The sequence below is a fragment of the Palaemon carinicauda genome, chromosome 39 (assembly GCF_036898095.1).
Source record: "Palaemon carinicauda isolate YSFRI2023 chromosome 39, ASM3689809v2, whole genome shotgun sequence".
NCBI classification, from domain to species: Eukaryota; Metazoa; Arthropoda; class Malacostraca; order Decapoda; family Palaemonidae; genus Palaemon; species Palaemon carinicauda.
This window is the reverse complement of record NC_090763.1, coordinates 38,111,823-38,135,674: the sequence shown is the minus strand read 5'-3', so window position 1 is coordinate 38,135,674 and position 23,852 is coordinate 38,111,823. Positions and strand designations below refer to the sequence as shown.

Sequence of the window (23,852 nt, the reverse complement as noted above, 5' to 3'; positions counted from 1 at the left end):
GGACGTTCGCTAACAATCAGAGTTGACTTGTTTTGACACTGAGCGTCAACCTCCGCATTCTAGAGTTGTTTTGACTGCTCAGTCAAGGCAGTCAAAGCAGTCTCGAGTGGACGCTGTGCGTCCTCACGCACCTTTTGTTGTTGACAGTTCACAGACTGTCAAGCAGTTACATGACGTTGCGTCCTGGTCTCTCGCACCTGTGGTTGTTGACAGTTCACAGACTGTCAAGCAGTTACTTGACGTTGCGTCCTGGTCCGCTACTAATGCACCAGTGCGTGTGGACTCTGCTTGTAAAGCATTGCCACCACGGTAGGTCTCTCCCTTGCTTGAGACTCAGCTATTATCGGACAAGGTTCCTTTAGATGAGGAAGTTGCTGTTCCCCCTCCTACTGATATTCCCTTGAGGACTCTGTCAGACGGAGAGGAGCCTAAAGCTGCTTAGCCCTCTATGGACTTTAATTAAATCATGCTGATTTTTAAGGATCTTTGTCCGGATCTTTTTGTAACTGCTGCTCCTCGTTCGCCTAAACGTCAAAGCTTACACTAGGCCTAGCTACTTCGAAGCCGTTGTTTATAAGCTAGTGCTCTCTCGCTCTCCTAGAGAGCTTTACATTTGCTAGGCGACTGGTTTATCACCAGGAGGAGTTTGGGGGATACAGCCTTTGCTTTCCCTTCTTTTAAACTGGCTTATAGAGCGAGAGTCTGATATGACACGAGAGAAGTTCTCGGCTTGGGAGTTCCTGCCAATGCCCAGATAGGCTTCTCAAATCTCGTAGACTCTCCCTGGCGCCTGGCCAGGAGACGCTCCAAGATTTTACAGGTCAACATCACAGCTGTTTTCGAGCCTTTGAAGTTTTGCTGTACAATTATGTCATGCATAAACAAGGCTTTCAGGGATGGAAAGCGGTACCGCTTCAGTCGCTAACCCCGTCTGTTGCCGCACCTGCTCCCGTAGACCCTTAATGGGCTTTGCTGCAAGACATGCAGTCCAAGCTTGCGTCCTTGATGGAGGACTTTAATGCGGAGAAGGTTGCTGCTGAACCTTCTGGCCAACAACCTTCCAAGCGGTCAGTTGTGCGTCCTGTTGACGCTGAGGTAACCTTCTCGCGTCTACCAGTTGAGGTGGTTCCTCCACCGATGCGACCCAGTGTGGGTTGCCAGCCGCACGTTGACGTTAAGCGACGCTCGGAGGTGGTTGTTGACGTTCAGGACGTTCAACAACCATCAAGAGGTGACTTGTTTTGACGCGGTGCGTCAACCTCCGCAACCCGGTATGGTGTTGACTGCACAACCCAGACGGTCTAGACAGTCTCGGGTGGACGCTGTGCGTCCTCGCGCATCCATGGTTGTTGACAGTTCTCAGACTGTGCAGCAGTTCCATGACGTTGCGTCCGGCTCCTTCACGCATGCACCAGTGCGACCGGACTCAGCGAGCCAGACGTTGCCCACTCCGTTGCCGTTTCCTCATCAGTTTTCGGATGAGGAACTATCTGATGAGGACGTTGCTGAACAACAAGACGATCAGCCCCCAGAATAGATCAAGCCCTGCTATCCATCCAGAAGATGCTGAAGAAGGAACGCTGCTCAGTCAGGCTGTGGATGAGTCTGGTAGGGACGCTGTCATCCCTGGAACAGTTTGTATCACTTGATGGAAGGACAATATCAACCAAAGAGAGGGTCTTCCCCTGGCTGTTCAGACTCCCCACCACGTTCTCTTCTCGGACGCATCGGACTTGGGCTGGGGCGCGACTCTGGAAGGTCGGGAATGCTCAGGTCTGTGGAACTCGAGTCAGAGGAGCATGCATATCAACTGCAAGGAGCTGTTGGCAGTACATCTGGCCTTGAAAAGCTTCGAGTATCTCCTTCGAGGCAAAGTGGTGGAGGTAAACTCGGACAACACCACGGCCTTGGCGTACATCTCCAAACAAGGAGGTACCCACTCACTGACGTTGTACGAGATCGCAAGGGACCTGCTCATCTGGTCAAAAGGTCAAGACATCTCCCTAGTAACGAGGTTCATCCAAGGCGACTTGAACGTCATAGCAGATTGTCTCAGTCGGAAAGGGCAAGTAATTCCAACCGAATGGACCCTCCACAAGGATGTGTGCAAGAGACTTTGGGCCACTTGGGGTCAACCAACCATAGATCTCTTTGCAACCTCGCTGACCAAGAGGCTTCCAATCTATTGCTCCCCAGTCCCGGACCCAGCAGCAATACATATAGATGCCTTCCTCCTAGATTGGTCTCATCTGGATCTCTACGCATTCCTACCGTTCAAGATTGTCAACAAGGTACTGCAGAAGTTCGCCTCTCACGAAGGGACAAGGTTGACGTTAGTTGCTCCCCTCTGGCCCGCGAGAGAATGGTTCACCGAGGTACTTCTATGGTTAGTAGACGTTCCCAGAAGTCGTCCTCTAAGGGTAGACCTTCTACGTCAGCCACACGTAAAGAAGGTACACCAAGGCCTCCACGCTCTTCGTCTGACTGCCTTCAGACTATCGAAAGACTCTCGAGAGCTAGAGGTTTTTCGAAGGAGGCAGCCAGTGCGATTGCTAGAGCAAGGAGAGCGTCTACCATTAGAGTCTACCAATCGAAGTGGGAAGTCTTCCGAGACTGGTGCAAGTCAGTTTCTGTATCCTCGACCAGTACCTCTGTAGCTCAAATAGCTGATTTTCTCTTATACCGGAGAAAAGGACGATCCCTTTCAGCTCCCACTATCAAGGGCTACAGAAGCATGTTGGCATCGGTCTTCCGGCATAGAGGCTTAGATCTTTCCAACAATAAAGATCTGCAAGACCTCCTTAAGTCTTTTGAGACCACCAAGGAGCGTCGTTTGGCTACCCCTGGATGGAATTTAGACGTGGTACTAAGATTCCTCATGTCAGACAGGTTGGAGCCGTTACAATCAGCCTCCCTGAAAGATCTCACTCTTAAGACTTTTCCTGGTATGCTTAGCCTCGGCTAAAAGAGTCAGTGAGATTCATGCCTTCAGCAAGAACATCGGATTTTCGTCGGAAAAAGCCACTTGTTCGCTACAACTTGGTTTTCTAGCCAAAAATGAGCTGCCTTCTCGGCCTTGGCCTAAATCTTTCGATATTCCCAGCTTATCGGAGATCGTAGGCAATGAACTAGAAAGAGTCTTATGCCCTGTTAGAGCTCTTAAGTTCTATTTAAAGCGTACTAAACCTTTACGAGGCCAATCTGAAGCTTTATGGTGTTCAGTTAAGAAACCATCCTTGCCTATGTCAAAGAATGCTTGGTCATACTTTATCAGATTGTTAATACGAGAAGCTCATGCACATCTGAGTGAGGAAGACCGAACTTTGCTTAAGGTGAAGACGCACGAAGTTAGAGCTGTAGCAACTTCCGTGGCCTTTAAGCAAAATAGATCTCTGCAAAGTATAATGGACGCAACCTATTGGAGAAGCAAGTCAGTGTTCGCGTCATATTACTTGAAAGATGTCCAGTCTCTTTACGAGAACTGCTACACACTGGGACCATTCGTAGCAGCGAGTGCAGTAGTGGGTGAGGGCTCAACCACTACAATTCCCTAATTCCATATCCTTTTAATCTGTCTCTTGAAATGTTTTAATGTTTTTATGGGTTGTCCGGAAGGCTAAGAAGCCTTTCGCATCCTGTTTGATTTGGCGGGTGGTCAAAGTCATTTCTTGAGAGCGCCCAGATTATGGGTTTGATGAGGTCCTGTTGTATGGGTTGCAGCCCTTGATACTTCAGCTCCTAGGGGTCTGTCAGCATCCTAAGAGGACGTACTTATAAGGCAGAGTAATCGTCTAAGTCGACTTCCTTACCAGGTACCTATTTATTTTGTTTTTGTTATTTTGATAACTTCTAAAATGAAATAAAAACTCTTAGCTCATAAGATGTAAACATATTTAACTGGTCTCTACCCACCACCCTGGGTGTGAATCAGCTATATATTCACCGGCTAAGTTAAATATTTAAAAATGATTTTTTAATTATAAAATAAATTTTTGAATATACTTACCCGGTGAATATATAAATTAAACGACCCTCCCTTCCTCCCCAATAGAGACGCAGTGGGATGAGAAGAAATTGAGTCTTTGTTTACATTGAGTATGGTATCTGGCCGACAGTTGGCGCTGATGGGCACACCCGCAACCTGTATAGCGATCGCTGGCGAGTTTTTACAGTTTTTTTGTCTGTCGAGCAACAGAGTTGCAGCTATATATTCACCGGGTAAGTATATTCAAAAATTTATTTTATAATTAAAATATCATTTTTTTCACATTAGACAAAATAATAAAAAAGCTTATTTTACATGTTGTCACATTGTTAATGTGGTGATTCTTATGCATGAATCATCTGGCAAACAATCCCTGAATCATATACCAGGACAATCATTTTCTCATCAGTTTGTCACATTTATCCGATGTAAAGTTTAACAAGGTCTTTTTTGGGCTCAAGCCATGTCGTCCTGATGGAAGGTTCCTTTAGGCAGCTTTCTAAGGGATATTTGGCTACAGTAATACTCCCAGAGAATTGACCATAGGTCTCCAGAATTCTAACTCCTGGCGTGAGTATCCTTAAAATTTTCCTTAAATATCAGGGGACGTATATCTTGATACGACACATGGCAACCTTCACCCCGAATAGCATTTTCGCTTCGAGGGGGAAGAGTGGCCAAACTGAAGGTGAGCCGTTATCAAGGTTACCCTTCCTCCCGTACTATTACAAGGCTCCAAGATGGCGCTCATTCCTTCTTTGGTAGCGATTTCGCACGGTGGTTTTCCCTGTTATCTAACGTTGTAGATCGTTCTTGAGAGGATTTATTATGCATTCTCCAGCATCTTCTGCCTCTGGAAAGTTGAGTATTTAATCTTTACAGTGTATAATTTTTAGCTCCTGCTTCACAGTGAAATTAGTATAATTTAATGTGTTTTATGGAGCATGGCCGGTTACCAGAGCCGCCATGTTGGGCGCTATCGTTCGTCATGCATGCTTTATTTAGTCAGCAGAACGACTTTCCCGGTTTTTAGCTTTAATGAATTATAGCTATTTAGGCAAAATTATACTAGTGAAGATATGATTATGCATACATTTCCTCTTCCTACATGTGTCGATCGTATACGCTAGAGTCTCGGTGATATAGGAAGCCAAGATCTCGCCCCGCGCTAGGCTAACTAGCCTATGCGCTTTAGTATACTTTCATACATTCTCCCCGTTTACCCTCGTGTATCGTTTTATCAATTCAACAGGAGATAGATTATCTCCTAGAATTAATTATATAACTCGATACTTGTCTCCTGCGGATATTTAAGGGTAATCCCTCCTTCTCTCTGAGTGCCGCCATAAGCGGCAACCCTATCCTGGTCTTGCCATAGAGTAGCACTTCGGCTTGACTAGGCTAGCGTTTCCTGTCTTCCCCCCTTACCGGTGAGTATCCCGGCTTGGGTTTCTGACAGTAACTCAGAGTATTCAGCCCCAGTGCTTGGCTTAATGCCTAAATCCCATACTCAATTCAATTCAGAGTATTCAGTCTTTATGCCGACAGTTTAGCTGGCAGGGGAGTAGTCACTCCCCTGTCGGCTTATAGTTGCCGGCATAGGAAGCTTAGCTTCCCTAGACCTCACCTGAAGTGGTAGTATAATGCCGCCACCTTCTCCCCTGCAGTCTAGAAGACTTCTTGTTTCGGCAGACCCTAGGCTGAAGAATAGATATTCTTCTGCCGCCTAGGATGGCGCCGATAGTGAAACAGAGTTTCACCCTTGTTTGGAAATGGCGGCAACCCTGCCGCCTTCTCCTAACACAACATACAAGACCCTTTCCCTGCCCCTCTCTGTCCTTTAGCGATAACCTAGCCATCGCATATCTGTGGCTGTCATCCTACACTCTCCCCGCTTGCCGGGTAGACCGTAGCGCCGGCCGGACTCCTACATAGGCAGCTTGATAGTCGATCCGACTTTTCCCTACGGATGCAAGGCTCCGGGAAAGGTTGTGCTGGCTATGACGGCTGGGAGACCCCCCCTTTTGCTTTTGAGTGTTCTTCAGTCCTCCCTTGGTCTGCCATCCACATCCCTGAAACCGGCAGCGACCGGCATCAGATCTTGTGGCTGGGTGGAAGCTTGATTGATTCATTCTCCCCTTCCATTTGAACCCTCATTCTGGAAGAAGGCAGTAGGATTAATATACCTACACCCTTATTTATTGTACAGAGCTACATTAATAAGGCAGCCCTTCACTCCCTGCTTTCTCTCTTTCTGTCGGCTAGTGCCATCAGGTACTAACCCAGCTGGCAACATGCCGGCTGGACCGGTGCCACCAGGTGCTAGCCTATCCAGCAACACGCTGGCTGAATTACAGTATATGATTATACAGTAGCCAGTATATTTGCAGTATAGATATACTGCAGACAGAAAACTATAGTATATATTATACAGTAGTTTATATTTCCAACATACCCTGTGTGTCCTTTCACAGTCTATTGTTGAGACCAATTTATATTGAAGTGAAGTATTCCTTCAATACACTGATAAAGTCATCAGTTTATAACTTACCCCACAATATTAATACCTTTTATGGAAGGGCTAGTGTTAGTATACACTAATTCTTCACTAGAGGTTAGAACCCTTCTCTATTGAGTTCCCTTTATAAGGAAATCCTAACATTAATATTGGGGGAGATCACAGCAATTGGCTGGATAGGAGACAAAGGTATGTGTCTTTCCTATTTCTTTTCTAGCTTACTATCCTAAGCTATAATGTTAAGTTACCATATATTGCATTTAACCTGTTTACCATGTGTGTTAAACAACCGCATACTCGTTTATATTTCCTTTCTTTACAGGAGGAGCCAAATCTGAAGTGCGAGGTAATCTACTGTAACCACATGAGTAGGAACTTTTGTGGTCACAAGATGTGCAGGACTCATGCCACCTGCGCCATCATCACTGACACCTTGCGGTACTGGGACCCCCAGAACTGCAAGGTCTGCTCGGCCATAGTGGTCGAAGCCTTCAACGACCCCAAGTCAACGGAGTCGAGGGATGCAGCACGAGAAAAGCTGCGCAAGTGGGTACGAGGGTTCCAAAAGAACTCTCAGGGACCGTACCTGCCCAACGACAGGATGCGTAGCTTGCTGTTCCCTAAGGCCGGTAGTGAAGCTGTAGTGCCCCTAACAAGACCTGGACCTCCCTGCGTCCAGATTGCTATTGAGACAGACGTTAGTGAGGCATTGCAAGGTATGGACATCCACCAGGAGGAAAGGATGTCTGAAGTGTCTACGGACACTGAGAAGGATCTCCTGAGGGACAATCCCGAGGAGGAGTACTTTACCTCCCGAAGGAGAAGAAGAGGTCGAGTCATTGGAGGTGGTGGAGTCCCTTCCACCTCCGGTGCCGGCACTAGAGCCGACACCATCTACGTCTTCAGCTCCAAACCCTCCATTGGACACCATGAGCCAACCAGTTTTGGCTCATGTCACTACGCTCATGGAGAATATTCGCAAACAAGGCAAAGCAAGGGAAGCGAAGCTTGAAAAAGAGCTCCGTGAAGCACGGATCACTGCCTCCCGAGGGTCATTCAAGCAACCCAGAGTTCAAGACCTGCCATCCTGCTCCGAGACTAATCCATGGAGGTACGCGGAGTATATCCCGATTACCAACGGCAAGCTCTACATCTCAGAGAAGATGGGAGCCGTCCCCCTAGACGATATCCAGGTCTGGCCGAGCTTCAATGCTTACCCTGACTGCTTCATCCGACTGAAACATGAGCTAGCATCAAAGGAGGAGATGGAACCGAAGGAGGTCATGGTTTTCGACCATTATAAGGTACAGGCTCTCTTGTCAAGCAGCCTGAAAAAGGCGGGTTATACTAACTTGAAAGTGTCCGCATTGAGTAAGAAACTTCCTACATTTCTTGCTCCTGCTTCAAGAGCCTTCCCCTTTACGTCAAAGGCATTCCAGGCTGTTGCCAAGGCAGTGGAGGCAGGCAAACCATGCCCTGCACTAGAGGAGTGTAGGCCTCTGTCGTTAGTCCTTCCTATGGACGAGAAGGAATGAAAGGAAGTCCACCTAACCTTCTCAGTAGGGAAGCTAAATGCAGATATCGCGGGACAGCAGTTCAGCAAGAATCTCCCTAAGCTGTCAAACATTCTCTTGCGCAGGGAGCAAGAGAGGAAGGAAAGGCTTGCTGCCCCTCTGTCCCTACAGAACTGCATCGAAATGTGTGCAGGCCACAAAAGCACCCCAGATATACTCACGGTCCTGGCCAAAATGCATATGGCCACCTTAATGAAGGACCTGTACGGTTTCATGAAGGCTAGGAGAGCCTGTAGAGAGTTTGTGTTTGCTGCAGCGTCAGTAAAACACGAACCCAGGAAGCTGATTTCTTTCAACATCTGGGGTAAAGACCTCTTCCCAAGTGAAGCGGTCAAAGAGGTAGTCGAGAAAGCCGCCACGGAGAATAGGAACCTTCTCCAGATTGATTGATTGATTTAAAGTTTTCAGGCATCCTGACATCTAAGGTCATTTACGCCGGACCTTCTCCAGAAGTGGGGCATCTCCTCAAAGAGGAAGTCTTCCCTGGATGCGGGTCCCCAACCTAATGGGAAGTCGAAGAAGCCAAGTCTACCGTCTCGGCTTGCCCAGCAACATCCTACAGTCACCATGACCGCAGTGTCCCAAGTGGTTGCTCAACCACAAACCGCATTCCAAGTGGTACCTCAACAGGTGGTTGCCCAGTCACCAGCATTCAACCCAGGGTTTGAGAGGCAAACCACTACCTTTTGTCCGAAAGGAAGAGGCTCCCGATAGAGCTCCTCAAGACATCCCTCCCAAGGAAGGGGAGGACGCGGTCAGGGTGGCAAACCCTCCGGACAACCTAAGCAATGAGATGCTTCAGGTAGGAGGGAGACTCCAACACTTCCAGGATCATTGGACATTCGATCCTTGGGCCCACAGCCTAATCAAGAATGGACTAGGTTGGAAATGGAACAAGTTTCCACCATCATTTCCTCAATTCTTCCAACACTCCACCCCCTTATTGGAAGAATATACCTTAGAACTCTTGAGCAAAAAGGTTATAAGGAAAGCAAAGTCTATCAAATTCCAGGGAAGGCTGTTTTGTGTTCCCAAGAAGGACTCAGACAAACTCAGTGTCATTCTGGACTTATCGCCACTCAACAAGTTCATCGAGAACAGCAAGTTCAGGATGTTAACCCTTCAACCTAAAGGACCCTTTTACCAAAAGGGGCATACACAGTCTCAATAGACCTGGCAGATGCTTACTGGCACCTCCCAGTCAGCCGCCCCCTCTCCTCCTATCTAGGATTCAAGTTACAGAAGAAAAAGTATGTCTTCAGAGCCATGCCCTTCGGACTAAACATAGCCCCAAGGATCTTCACGAAACTTGCAGACACAGTCGTTCAACATGTACGCATAGGTGTTCAGGTAGCAGCGTACCTGGATGACTGGCTGGTGTGGGCAGCATCCAAGACTGCTTGTCTGCAAGCATCCAAGAAAGTGATCCAGTTCCTGGAACATCTGGGATTCAAGATCAACTTCAAGAAGTCTCGACTCTCCCCAGCTCAAGAGTTTCAATGGCTGGGAATCCATTGGAACTTGAAGTCACACCGCCTCTCCATTCCTCCCAGGAAGAGGAGAGAGATTGCGGGGTCTGTCAAGAGACTACTGAAATCCGACAGGACCTCAAGACGCCAACAGGAAAGAGTACTGGGCTCTCTCCAGTTTGCAGCAGTAACAGACCAAGTGCTAAGAGCACAGCTGAAAGATGCTTCAGGAGTCTGGAGAAGATACGCATCAAATGCTCGAAGAGATCTACAAAGACTGATACTGACCTTACTACAATCACTTCTCAAGCTGTGGTCGAAGGTCAAGAGCCTAATGAGGACCGTGCCCTTGCAACCACCTCCCCCATCGGTGACCATCCACACGGATGCCTCGAGGGAAGGATGGGGAGGTCACTCCCATCAAAGGAAAGCCCAAGGGACGGGACTTGGTCATCCCTGTTCAAGACCTTTCACATCAACATTCTGGAGGCCATGGCAGTCCTCTTGTCGCTGAAGAAACTATCCCCTCGCAGATCAGGCCACATCAGGCTGGTCTTGGACAGCGAAGTGATAGTGAGATGTCTGAACCGACAAGGGTCGAGATCGCCCCACATCAACCATGTGATGTTAGCCATCTTTCGTTTAGCGAAGAGAGATGGCACTTGTCAGCAGCTCACTTACAAGGGTTCTGTAATGTAACAGCGGACGCTCAATTCAGGATAAAGCTGATAGAGTCAGAATGGTCCCTAGACGCAGACTCATTCTCCCTCATCTTGGAACAAGTCCCGGAACTACAGATCGACCTCTTCGCGATGAGCGACAACAAGAAACTATCTCGATATGTAGCCCCATACGAGGACCCTCTAGCAGAGGCAACGGACGCCATGTCCCTCGATTGGAACGAATGGAACCTGATCTACATGTTCCCTCCAGCCAATCTCCTGCTGAAGGTCCTCAACAAGCTGAGATCCTTCAAGGGAACGGCAGCTCTAGTGGCCCCCAAGTGACCCAACAGCAACTTGCTCCCTCTGGTAATGGAACTGAAACTGAGGCTGGTCCCTCTACCGAACCCAGTTCTATCTCAACAGGTTCAGAAGTCGACTGTCTTCGCTTCATCACAAAGAACCCAAAACCTTCATCTCATGATTTTCTCGCCTTAGCGGTAAAGAAAAGGTTTGGGATATCAAAAGGCAGTATAGACTTCTTAGAAGAATACAAGTCAAAGTCAACCAGAAGACAATACAAATCGTCTTGGAAAAAATGGGTTGCTTTCGTCAAAGCAAAAAGGCCGAAAGAAATCTCAATAGACTTCTGTCTGTCCTTCTTCATCCACCTTCATGAAGAAGGCCTGGCTGCCAACACGATAACTACTTGCAAGTCAGCCCTGACTAGACCTTTTCTATATGCCTTCCAGGTGGACCTGGCGAACGAAATCTTTAACAAGATCCCGAAGGCATGCGCTAGGCTTAGACCTGCAGCCCCTCGAAGCCCATTTCATGGTCCCTGGACAAGGTTCTACTATATGCTTCAACCTTGAACAATGATGATTGCTCTCTTAAGGATCTAACCCAAAAAGTTATTTTCCTGTTTGCTATGGCCTCAGGGGCTTGAGTTAGTGAAATAGTAGCCCTATCAAGAGACGAGGGCCATATTCAGATTACAGAAGTGGGAGAACTGAGTCTCTTTCCTGACCCTACCTTTCTCGCCAAGAACTAGCTACCCACCAAGAGATGGGGTCCCTGGAGAATCTGCCCTCTGAAGGAAGATGTCTCTCTATGTCCAGTAGAAAGTCTAAAGGTCTATCTTCGAAGAACTTCAGACTTCAGGGGAGGACAGCTCTTCAAAGGAGAAACCTCATGATCAAACTTATCTCTAAAACAACTGAGGGCAAAGCTCACCTACTTCATTCGCAGAGCGGATCCTGACAGTACCACCCGCAGATCATGATCCAAGAAAAATTGCTTCCTCTGAACTTTTTTCAGCATATGGACTTTGAGCGTCTTAGCTCATACACTGGGTGGAAGTCATCCAGAATGTTTTACAAACATTATGCGAAGCAAGTGCGCGAACTTAAACGTTATGTGGTGGCAGCAGGTAGTGTAGTAAAGCCTGTCGTCTAGTGCTGCGATGAACAGTGAATTGATTTGGGACTTTCAATTCGGGTGAAAAGGTGTTGACACCTTCCAGTGCAATATCTTTTATGTTGGTGTCACCATGGTGACACTAGGACTGTTCATTTTTCTGGTGCAGAATTATACAGATGACACTTTTGCCATGTGTACTTTATACACTGTGTTGATAGTATCCAACATTTACAGAAAATTATATTGATAATTTTCCAATTTTCAATTTTATGAGTGGCATTAATCCTTTTCTTCCCTTTCAGGTAGAAAAACTTTAACTCTACATGTTGTATGTATAATTCTCCTTTACATTTTACACTTGTTATCCCATTCACTCATTTAGCCTAAGTAGATGAATAAAAGAGTGTAATTGCGACTTATTTTGCCCCGCAAATATCACAATAAATGTAGCCAGAGTTCTTTTACTTATTTTCCTAAGTAAAACTTATAATTATTGTATTAATTGAAACAAATAGATCTAGTTGATACTTATATTTGTTCCTACATATATACAAACCTTGAGACTTTTTACTGTCTAGCATGACACTTCCCTGCAGGGGGCAGGGAGCCCTAACATTGTTCTATGATTAGTGGTAATGACGTATAATGGTAACGCCTTATTTCTCAATGGTCCGGATGACCATATAAAATTGTCCCAAGGTTGAGGCACTTATACAAATCCACAGATACAGTACTTTCAAGTAATTCTATGGTAATCTTCCATGAGGACGACATGGCTTGAGCCCAAAAACGGATTTTGAAGTGAAGCGAAAAATCTATTTTTGGGTGAGATGGCCATGTCGTCCTGATGGATCCGCCCTCCTTTTCTAAGAAAAGGCTTAGGCAACATCCCTCCCGAAACTACTATATCTGTAGCACCATGCTCAATGCTACAAGGAATTAGTGCCATCTTGGAGCCTTGTAATAGTACGGGAGGAAGGGTAACCTTGATAACGGCTCCCCTTCAGTTTCGCCACTCTTCCCCCTCGAAGCGAAAACGCTATTCGGGGTGAAGATTGCCATGTGTCGTATCAAGATATACGTCCCCTGATATTATGCGATATCCTTAAGAGAAATTTTAAAGATATTCGCCCCCAGAGTTAGAATTCTGGAGACCTATGGTCAATTCTCTGGGAGTATCACTGTACCCAAATATCCCTTAGAAAGCTGCTTAAAGGAACCTTCCATCAGGACGACATGGCCATCTCACCCAAAAATAGATTTTTCGCATAGCTTCAAAATCCGTTTTTTAAGTAAAGGGGTCATATAGGTTAGATCTGTTGAGTTTTGGTCTCACATTTTAGCTTATTTGATATTGACAGATATATCTGTGGCTGATTTAGCAGCTTTTTGCAGTTCATTTTGTGACTATATTCTAGACCGTATGTTCAGTAAGAGGCTCATCCACTTTAGTTATTTTTAGTCTGGGAATTTCTGATGAACCATTTCAAATGGAACTTTACTCATTCATAGTTTATTCTTTCAGTCAGTGGAAGAGGAGAAAACTAATCTAGTCAAAGAGAAAGACAAATTACTGGAGGAAAAAGAGAAGAATATCTCGGAATTAGAGGCTAACTGTACAAAGGTATCCGAGGAGAAGACAAAACTAGCGGAAGAGTTGAAGAAAAAGACGGAAAGCATGGAAGCTGAGAGCAGTAAGTTATTGAAAGAGAAATCCATATTGGAAGGAGAAGTCCAAGGCCTAAAGAAATCTGAAGAGGAGAAGGCAAGATTAGGCGGCGATATCCAGAAGCTGGAGTTAGAGCTGACGAAGATGACTCAGCTGCAGGAAACGAATACAAGGTTGACGAATGACGTAGATAAACTGGAAGTCGAGAAGACCTCGCTCTCTTCAAAATTAGAAAGCTTAGAGAAAGAATTGAAAGCTAAAGCTCAGGTTGAGGAAGAGATTGCAAAATTGACATCAACATTGAAGACTTCAGAGGAAGAAAAACTGAAGTTGAATGAGGAAGTGAAGAAGCTAGAGGGAGAAGTATCAAAGATGAAACAATTGCAGGAGGATGTTGTTCGATTGACCTCTGAACTGGAAAGTGCTAGTCAAGCAAAAGCTCAACTTTCTTCTAATATTGAAGCAGAAGTAAAACTCAAGACTCAGTTCGAGGAAGAAAAATCAAAATTAGAATCCACTCTGCAAAGAGAAGAAGAAGAAAAGAAAAAGTTACAAGAAAATGTGACCAAGCTTGAAACTGAACTCCTGAGGATGAACGAATTACAGCAGGTTAATGCAAATCTAACAGATGATTTGAAGAAGTTTAATGAAGAAAAAACTATGCTTTCAGCAAGTGTGTCAAACTTAGAGGAGGAATTAAAGATCAAAACTGAACTTGAAGAAAAAATTGCCAATTTAAATTCTAAAATTCAGGACTCGGATAAGGAAAGATTGAAAATGGAGGAGGAGGCTAAGAGCTTAAATGGAGAACTTTCAAAGATGAATGAACTTCGGGAGAGAAATACCGCATTAACGGAGGAACTTAAGAAACTGACCGAAGAAATTACCGCACTCTCTTCAGATAAGGCTGGTCTCGGTAAGATGCTTGAAGATAAAAAACAGATCGAAGAGGAGAGGGCCAAGTTGAAAGCAGCCCTAGCTTCGTCCGAAGAGGAAAAGGAAAAACTGGCGGGGGAAGTGAAAAGGCTAGAGACTGAAGCAGCAGATAAATATAAAGTGCTTGAAGGAGAGTATAGTGAAACCAAACACAAAATGTCTTCTCTACAACAAGAAAAGAGTACCATGGAAGCTGACAAGTTGAAGATAGAGGAAGAAGTTCAGAAGCTCAAGAAAGCAACAGAAAATACGACAGCCCTTGAGCTGAAGAACACAGCTCTAGTTAAGGAAATGGAAGAGATCAGAATGAGGTATGTAATATCATTAAAGATTCTATTCCTTTCAGGTTATAAGGTGAGTGTTATTGTCATAAGATTTAGTGATTTTTATGCATAATATTTTTCTTTATTTTGAGTGATTATGAATTTTAAAGGTTTAAGAGGTCACTCTTAAGGGAAAGGCCATTGCACTTTTCCTGGTCTCCTAGAGACTAAACATGTAAACATGTGACCAGGGAAGACCAGGTAATAATTGCTGATGACTCAACAGGTAGATAAATTGAGTCATTAATGCAGCTTGAACTCACAACCTACAGATTGCAAGTCGTCAAAGTTTCCAATAGGTGTTTTAGAAATTTTATACTATATTTTTTAACTTATTACTCTTCTTAAAATTGTTCCTTGAGATTATAAATTGGTTTTGGATGTACTGATGGTTTTTTGTATTTTATGTGCTAACATTAATTGCAGTGCCGTGCTGTGCCCGCTGTTAATATTGTCGCAAAACTATGTCTTCTTGTTATTCAAAATTATTCCATGTACTGTACATGTTCATGTCTTTCCAAAGACAAAGTATGTATTCTTTAGGTATTAAGGATAGACACGGATATGTATGATCAGTTACAGTATCCTGTAATTGAATATGTTTGAAGAAATCTTAAGGAATTTTCATATTTCTCTTGAGTTTTTGTGAACTTATTTGTCCAACAGGTTAGTTATTTAGATATATAATTTGCTAAAGGAAATTGTATAAGACATGGAGTTTTGTTTGAAAGCTCAAAGCTATTGCAAATGGTATGAGCTAAAAAAAAGCTTTGCAAATATAGATGTGCCAAAATTTTTTGCTGCATTACTATGCATTGCTAGGCAATTGGTTTGATAATTTTGTTTTAAAAGTTTGGAAGATCTAGATAAGAAAACATGCAGCACATCCTAGAGATAACTGACATACACTTTTAGTGCCCTACAGATGACAGAAACATCATGTAATACTCTTAATATTTTAAAATAGTTTAGAGTAATGTTTTAAGAATTGGTTCACAAAGTCATGAAAGTATTAAAAGAATGACAAAGTACAGTAAACAAATTGTTACACTACAGATGACAGAAACATCATGTAATACTCTTTTTAAAATAATTATGAGCAGTTTTTTAAGAAGAGTTTACGAAGTCATGAAAATATTAAGAAAATGACAAAGTATAGTAAACAGATTGTCAAATCTTACATATTTTTTAGATTGATATTTTACTGAACAATCAATCAATTTTTTCATATCAAATTTTTATAGTAATACTTATTCTACAATTTACCTCTATTTTCTCAGTGGGGCATGTTGTTCGGTTGCATAAGGAATAACTTGGTGTTTTACCTGAAAGGTATCTATTTTGCGTGAAAGTTGCTACTTGTATTGCTTGTGTATTGATGGCTAGTGTTGTATTTTTTTTTATACAGTATTTTGTATGAGTGCTAGTTAATTTTAAGTTTTTTCTTTATATATTTGGCAAGGAGACATTTTACTATGTTCATATTGTAGCCCAAAGAAAAAGGAAAACATCTCAAGTAAGTGAGGTATAGAAGTAAGACTAGTCAGAAATATCTAATCATAACACAGAACTAATCTGGTATGTGAATTTAAAGGTGCACCTATTTTAAGTCAAATCTAGTGAAAATTTTAATTCTGGCATCTTGGCTTGAAAATAAAGGTAACAAATGCGGTTTTCTTGTCGTCTGATAATGTTTTCAGCCACCCGTGCCTAAAAGTTATTTTACAAAGCTTAATTTTTGTTACCATAAGCAGCACTTGACTCCAAATAACACTTACAGTATTCACATTAGTACATACGGTTAGCCCCCGTCATCGAGGAGTTCACTATCACGGTTTCAATACCTTATAGTACTGAGAGCTGCATGATATTTATTTTGAATTGTTTTGATTCTTTGCTGAACCTTGTGGTAAAGACTGCTTTGTGCAGCTTGACGTTTTTAAACCACATACTGTATACTTCTTTTCACCAGGCCTTTGTGCCGTGTCCCTCCCTACACAATGCCAATTCTCTGGCTGACTCTCCTTCATTCTCCCAGCATCCTTCGATGTGAAAGCATCTCCCACAAGTGTTTGTCGAGTAACTAGAGTCAAATTACGTAAGGATTTTCTGCATACTGCGTATGTAGGAGTACGTATCCGTATACATCTCATGTTGAGTACTGAATGCTACCAATGGACCTCAAGGATTGCATTTTGCACAAGATTTTGCTACATAGGACATTATAAATGATAAGTGGTGTTGTACGTGAATTGTACAGTTTTTTTTTTAATAATTTTTACTGTTACAGTAACTGTTTAAGGATAGATATTCATACATTCATTGAAAAAGAACTATTAATAGCGTGTTTACAGTACAGTACTGTATACGAAATACCGTACTGAACATAGATAAAGGCTACGTATTAGGTGACGAGCTGGTAGGGTTGCGAGGCGAACCCCCGAAGAAAGTGATCACTTAGTTGATTAAGGTATACTGTAGTGAAATTACTGTACAGATATTACAATAATATACACTACAATATCAGTGAGTGTTGCTAGATAGAAATAAGTGTTTTGATGTTACTTATCTATAGGGTGGCGTTGTGTCGACTTACGACTTAGGAGCCGTCTTAAATTGTACTGAAGCTGTGTTATGTACAATTATCTTTGTAAAGTACAATTGCAATATCGGGATGGAAACAATGTGAAAACAGTGTAGTACAGTAAAATGAGTTATTTTGGAGTCGACCGCTTGTAGGTAGTGGTAATTAGTTTTGGGGGTTTATGAGTTAACTCACCATAGGGCACCAATCTTACAGGTTTTTTTTTATATACTCTAGTGTGTGTCTTATACCCAACTCACGTGATGATGGGAGGCTGTCTTTATTATCAAGTAAAATCTCAGAAGCCTCACAGGGCTGGCTTGAAGGATTACAGTAGTTCATAAACTGGAACAAGATACTTACAGAGGAGTATTGAGTTGGTAGGCAGAGAACAGAAAGCTTGAAAGCAAAGCAGAGAGCAGGAAATAAAAATACAGCTGTAACCAAAGGAACCCTACATGAAGGTTTCAGTCTCATATTCAGTGTGACATATAAGTAGTTGTATTTAGGCTGGGAAACCCAAGTCAAAAGAAAAAAATACACTAGGTTGTTATTGAGAGTCCATTTCTAGTCGTTGGACATGATTGAAGGATTTGCTCTTAAATTAGGTTGGAAAAGTGTATCAAGGTAAATTTAGCAAAGATGCACAGCTGCGCGGGAAGACCCCAGTAAAAAAAGATCAAAATTTGAAGGCAGAAAGCAGTGTAACTAGGAGTTTAATGGACCCGGTAAAGACCTGAGCTGCTTCAAGGCATGCTGTAAGGGGTATCCTCCTATGAAGACTTTGATAAATAAATGTTGAGAGCTGAAGACAAAAAATCAGAGAAGACTAGTTTTCTTGATCTTATTATATGTTTACATTGCAGCCAGTTCTTTATATCCTATGGAACTTGATTTGTTCATGTGATAACCATATAAATTGCCTGAAGTTTTCTTTCAGGAACTCTAGACCATATTGAAAACTTTGTACCAGTTTTTACTTATACAGTATTTTCTAATCTATGATTGCCCATCATCCATCTGTATATTATTATCATCATTACTAGCTAAGCTACAGCCCTACTTGGGAAAGCAGGATGCTATAAGCCCAAGGGCTCCAAGAGGAAAAATTAACCTAATGAGGAAAGGAAATAGATGACATGGGAAGTAATGAACAATAAAAATAGAATGTTTTAAAAACAGTAACAACATTCAAACATAAGTTCAACATAAAAACAGTTGCTGATAGTTGAACTTTTGAAGTTGGGCTTTAACTTTTGACTCTTTAGTTGAGAATTTCCACCATTTATAAACATGAGTAGCTTGTTTTTCTCGGCATAGTTGAAATTTGTTTTTTTGCAATTTTTCTAAGAAAGAAATTCAGGTTTTGACATCACAAGTGGAAATGTTTAGTCTTGCAATAGACTGTACTTGAGCATCTGTCCGTGGTGAAAAGATGAAGGTCACACCTTTAGTCTTAATGTTAACAGGTTCTTTCTCACCCGAAACACTTGTTGCACTAGGTATGTTAGACATGTCATGCCATCCTCCAATGTTGTACATTGCCATTTTGTATTACAGTTTGTGTTTTACATATTTGCATTTTTCATAAACTTTGTGGTGTATTTTTTATCTTTCAACTGAAATATTCAATTTATGTTATAAATGCCAAATGGTCTTGCCGTGCAAGTATTTGATATACACAGTAGCATTTTTATTTTTGAATTTGTATTATATTTTAAGATACAGTAGTTAAATTATTTTGAATTTTTAGCAACACAGGAAACTTTATTAAATATTCACGAGATTCAGTGCAACTTCAATTGTATCACTGTAAGATCTTAAATTATGCAAAAGGGATTAATTGAAATTCTGACTTTTAATAGAAATGTAGGAAGATTTAGCTCTATAGGTTTGGAAAATATTCTTCAAGGTCTGATTTGCTAATTAAAAAGTAAATATATCTCATCAATACATTAATACTATATATATTTTTTATTTGAAAAAAAATCTTGGTTTTCTATGTGAGGTAATTATCTTCCATTTCTCGAGTACCTACAAATATTGAACAATTTGAAATTTCCTTATGTATCTTATTTAAATTTATGTTTGTCATTAAGGGGACCAAGTACAGTGCAATAAACTCGAGATTTCATTCCCACAGAGCAGCTATTATTAATGAAACAAAATTTCTTTCCTGTTGTCTTTGCAATTTATTGGCTTATCTAGTTCTCTTATCATCTTGGTAGGTAATGTACTAGAATAACACCTTTCTTTTCTAATCTCCACTTTAAAGTTAATGCCTTCGCACAAGAAGTGCAGGAGTTATGGCGTGGAGCATCAAGGAGTTAACATTATTGAAGTAGGTATAAGAAAATATCTTGCTTGGACAGTTTTGTGCTCAATTGTTATATTAGGGAGAGGCTATGCTTAATATGCCAGCATTAATGGATGGATGTGTCAATTCTCTGTACAGTATAACCAAAAGTGATCATTATATTTTATGAACATTTATGAAGAACAAAAGATAAATGCCATTATAGTGTAGTGGTCTTCCATATTTCTCAATCTGTTTTAGGTGAATTGCATCACATAGAATGGGAATAAAATATAAACGGTAATTATTTTTTGAAGGTTTAAGTATCATTCATCCTCCTAAATGTTGATGCTTATCTGATGGTATGCACATTAAGATGTTAACTTTGCAAAGCTTGAAGATTATTGCTTTGAATATTCTGTGCTCTGCTAGTTTGTAGACGTGGAGTTTTCGTAACAGTATCTTAGTAGTAGCTGGCTTTCATAGTATTCATATCTCCTCTATGTTCTATGTCACCTTTAAGGGTGGGTGGTTTCATATGATGGTAAATTTTAATGTAGCTTTAAAAACAGCTTTCAAATATTACCAAAAGAATTCTTGATCTTCATGAAACTTTGCATATTCAGTACACAGTTTTGTGTATCATTTAAGTGATAAAAATCTATCCTTATTTGTTCCATATTTCAACTAGGGTTACTGTTTCATCCTCGGTAACTATCACTCAAGTGATAGAAATTTCTTGGTTTTTTTTTTATATTCCAACTAAAGTTGCTGTTTCTGTTTACTGCTCTGTTCAGTCATGTCTTTGTAATCACAGCAAAATATTTACCATTTTAGACATGCTGTGTATATAAATGGTCTGTCGTGTTTCAACAGCCTATCAAATATTTTGGCTGCCTTTGTTAATCAGTAACTGCTATCATTAATAACATTCTCAATTTTGTTATATTCTCATGTTGTAAAGTTTACCTTTTTTTTTAGCCTTGACTAAGAATCCTTGGTTATGTTAAAAAAAAAAATCATAAACACCTATATTTTCCATGGTAATTGTAGGTGCTTTTAATTTATATTAAGATATTTGATAAATATAGTGAAGACATTATCCCAATCATTTTCATCTCGATCTGATATCGCTTGGTCAATCTCGAGGTTTCTGGTTTTTCCATTTTCATGTGGAAATTTGTCTTGCCTTTATGTCACTGGCCTTAGATTCTGTTTGTTGTTTCTGGAGTCAATGTCATATTTTAAACTTTTAAAGTCCCATAAGTTAAATTAATAACTTTATATAAAGAGGTTAGAAGGGAAGGCTAGATTTCTAGTTTTCTCGGTTGTCCCTTTTTTATCTTTTAAATCTCCAGTCTATTTTATAGCAATTAGTACTGCAACTTACAGGTTTTAATAGTTTCTCAAAATTAGAACTGTTTTCTTGTTTATTCATGCAAACATCAGCTCTACAAATCAATTCAGACCAGCTAAATATATTGGAATTAGGTATGAAATGTTGTGGATTACATGATCTACATGTATTGCAGTTTGATGAAGAAACCCATTAATTTTTTGATTAAGCAGCTTCACATTCATTATTAATTTCTCCAATCCAAAGTGTAATAACACTTTTCCACTCTGTCTTTTGAAATGACAGAGACCTTTAACCACAGCGCTCTAGATTTGTAAAAGTTAATTGTAGGGAATGTTGCTGCCTTTGTCTTCATCTGACAGAAATGTTTTGGTCAGTCACTGTTCTACTTGGCTTAAGATGGGGTAGTTTCCTCGTGTGAAGCAGCTCAGCTCTGGAACATCCGTCAGGCTACCTCTAATCACATTTACTCTGTGGAATGAGTAACTTGGGGAGTCCAGTGTCTTTCCCAAGCCTGCCTATTATTGGAATCAGTCAAACTAGTTTTGAAAGTTCTTCACAGGGAAATGAAAATAGACTAATATACAGTATGTGTTAATTGCATCCCTAATGCCCGTTTTTAATACTAAAAGGGTCGCAGCCATGTAAATTGAGGGTCTTATGTTTCTTCTTTCATGCTATTTTCTGCAGCGAATTATGTTCTCCAACCCCTTATCAGGGTTAAAGTACAACTATCCATCATTCTGTAGCATTAACATCAGAAAATTTCTGATGGAACTTCAATGCCCCTTCATACAAAATTTGATTATAACGATTACATCAGTACTTCTCAGTTTCCTTGGGAAGTGCATAGCATTGCAGCTTAATTCAATTTTTCTATTTAATTTGTTTGATTAAATACTTTATTTTTTACCTTGTTCTTGTGATCCATAACAATTTTCATTGGTTGATGAGAAAACAGATTTTAAGCTCATTGGTATTTAGTCTAGACTCTAGAGAAAATAGTTTATCAGTTGCTTTTTTGGGCTTGGTATTTTTAATAGTGCAAAGTAGTGATAGTCAAGTGAGAATCATTTTGATCATGATGGCCTTATTTTGCTATCCTATGTCAATTTAAAGTACAAAAATGTGATTATATAGAAATGGTCTTTCAGAACCAAAATGTTGATGAGTTTTATGTTCCATAGACTTTTGGAACCAGAGTGTGCATAAGTATTATGTCCCATGGAATGTTACCCACGGGTCTCCTCTTCCATAGTAATTGATAGGTAGTTTGAACGTGATATTTTTTCATATTTTATGACAGTGCCACAGTTTCTTGCTGATAGAAAAAAAGAATTTTTCTAAGGGATGAGAATAAGTCAAGCAAAAATGATAAGATTCTGTTTACTTCAAAACTCTCTATGATGGTATTCATAAGCAATTAGTGTTTTATTATGAAGCATATAATCTTATTATTGCATTAACCCTTTGAGGGCTAACCCTTCACACAATTTGGTACTCAAGCTTCCAGCCCCCCACCCCCCACCCCCCCTTTTTATGCCTAAGTCATTATTGTACAAAATTATTATAGATAAGATTTTATAAAAGAATTTATAATATAGCTAAATAAATTTCCTATCCCTTGATACTTGATTTTACATGTGTTCTTGAATTTTCATGTATGTAAATAATAAAAGAACGGAAAAAGCTGGTAACAACTGTTTGTAAAATAGTTCCGATGGTGCCGAAGATAGTAGAAAAAATTTAAGTTAAATACTTCCATTGGTGCTCAAAGGGTTGATTTGTTATGCACAAAAAAAAAAAAAAATCATCACAATGCTTTGAGATACTAGAAATAGATGGTTTAGTGGCTTTTGTCAAGCAAAATGCATTTATTTTTCTAAAGAATTTAATGAAAATTAAATCTGTTGGAGAAATATATCTTAATTGAATATTCCTTATGTCTTTGAATTGGATGTGCTCCTAAAACTAACTTATATTTATCTTTTTCAAACTTACTTCTATTGAAGTTTGCCACGGAACATCATGGATTTATTTCTCTTCAGATGTTTTAGGGCACAGTCCCTATAAAGAGAGACACTGTGATGGAGTGTGATGTCTCATTTGTCTGGTGGGCATGATAATGTTCTGTATATATGTAAACATCAAGCAAGTTTTCATATTGTATATTCAGTTTAAAGATTTACCATTTGAGGTATTTTTGTATTTTCTTTCTGTTGGTATATTTTAGCCAGTAAGTAAAGTTATACTGGTTACATGAATTTGAATACAGTATTAGTTTATTGGTGTATCACTCACAGAAGAAAATACAAGGCATATCAAGATCTATCTGTGAATGTTAGTTGGCTTTTGAATCCATTAAACTAGAAATTTAGTGGGAAAAAAAAGTCCCATTAACAAGAACTTGTATGAATTATGGAAAGCAAGTGAATTATGAAAAACTTTTCATTGAATTACTGTACATAACAATGGAAATTCATATTGAAAGAAAATTTTGGCATTATGACGATGTTAGTTCAGTGTTTTCAATGAATAAACATATTTTGGTTTCCATTTTATGAATTTTGTCTCATTTCATTTTATGTATATGTAAAGGGAAATTGAGACATGCAATGATATATTTCTTTTACTTTTTTTTTTTTTTTTTTTTTTTTTTTAATAAAAGTATACAGCAGTTGGAGGGTTTATATCATTAATTTTTTTCAGCTTGATATTTGGTATTAAAATTTTTTTTGTGTATTTTTACCTAAGCATTAAATCCTTTCTGTGAATATTTTTTGTAACTGATACGTTATATTTTAATGTGTAACTGTGTTTTTGTTTACACCAATTTGAGTATTTTGTACTGTAGTATGTTTGCAAGTATGGATTATTAAACACGGAAATCATGTGTGTTTCGAATAATGATTCTAATAGGCATGTCTTTTTTTTATAAATTAGTAAATCTTGAACTATCCAGTCAAGAAGAACTGAAGGTTATTACATTTTTGTTCCAACGCGGAGTATTTACCTCGAATTACTTTCTTAGGAGTATCTAGGATCTCCTCATTAACC

The 23,852-nt window shown here is 40.5% G+C and overlaps 1 protein-coding gene across 5 annotated transcripts in view; it reads left to right on the top strand.

The window, feature by feature from the left end:
- CLIP-190 (Cytoplasmic linker protein 190) overlaps window positions 1-23,852 on the top strand; it is a 120,930-nt gene that overhangs the window by 65,854 nt on the left and 31,224 nt on the right. For 4 of the 5 annotated variants that reach the window (XM_068362791.1, XM_068362789.1, XM_068362788.1 and 1 more), the window contains one exon: window positions 13,156-14,546. In XM_068362791.1, the coding sequence (XP_068218892.1) occupies window positions 13,156-14,546 (1,391 nt within the window). Of the gene's footprint in view, window positions 1-13,155; window positions 14,547-19,417; window positions 19,484-22,807; window positions 22,917-23,852 lie in introns of those variants that run through there. The other variant, XR_011041862.1, reaches the window with a different exon arrangement.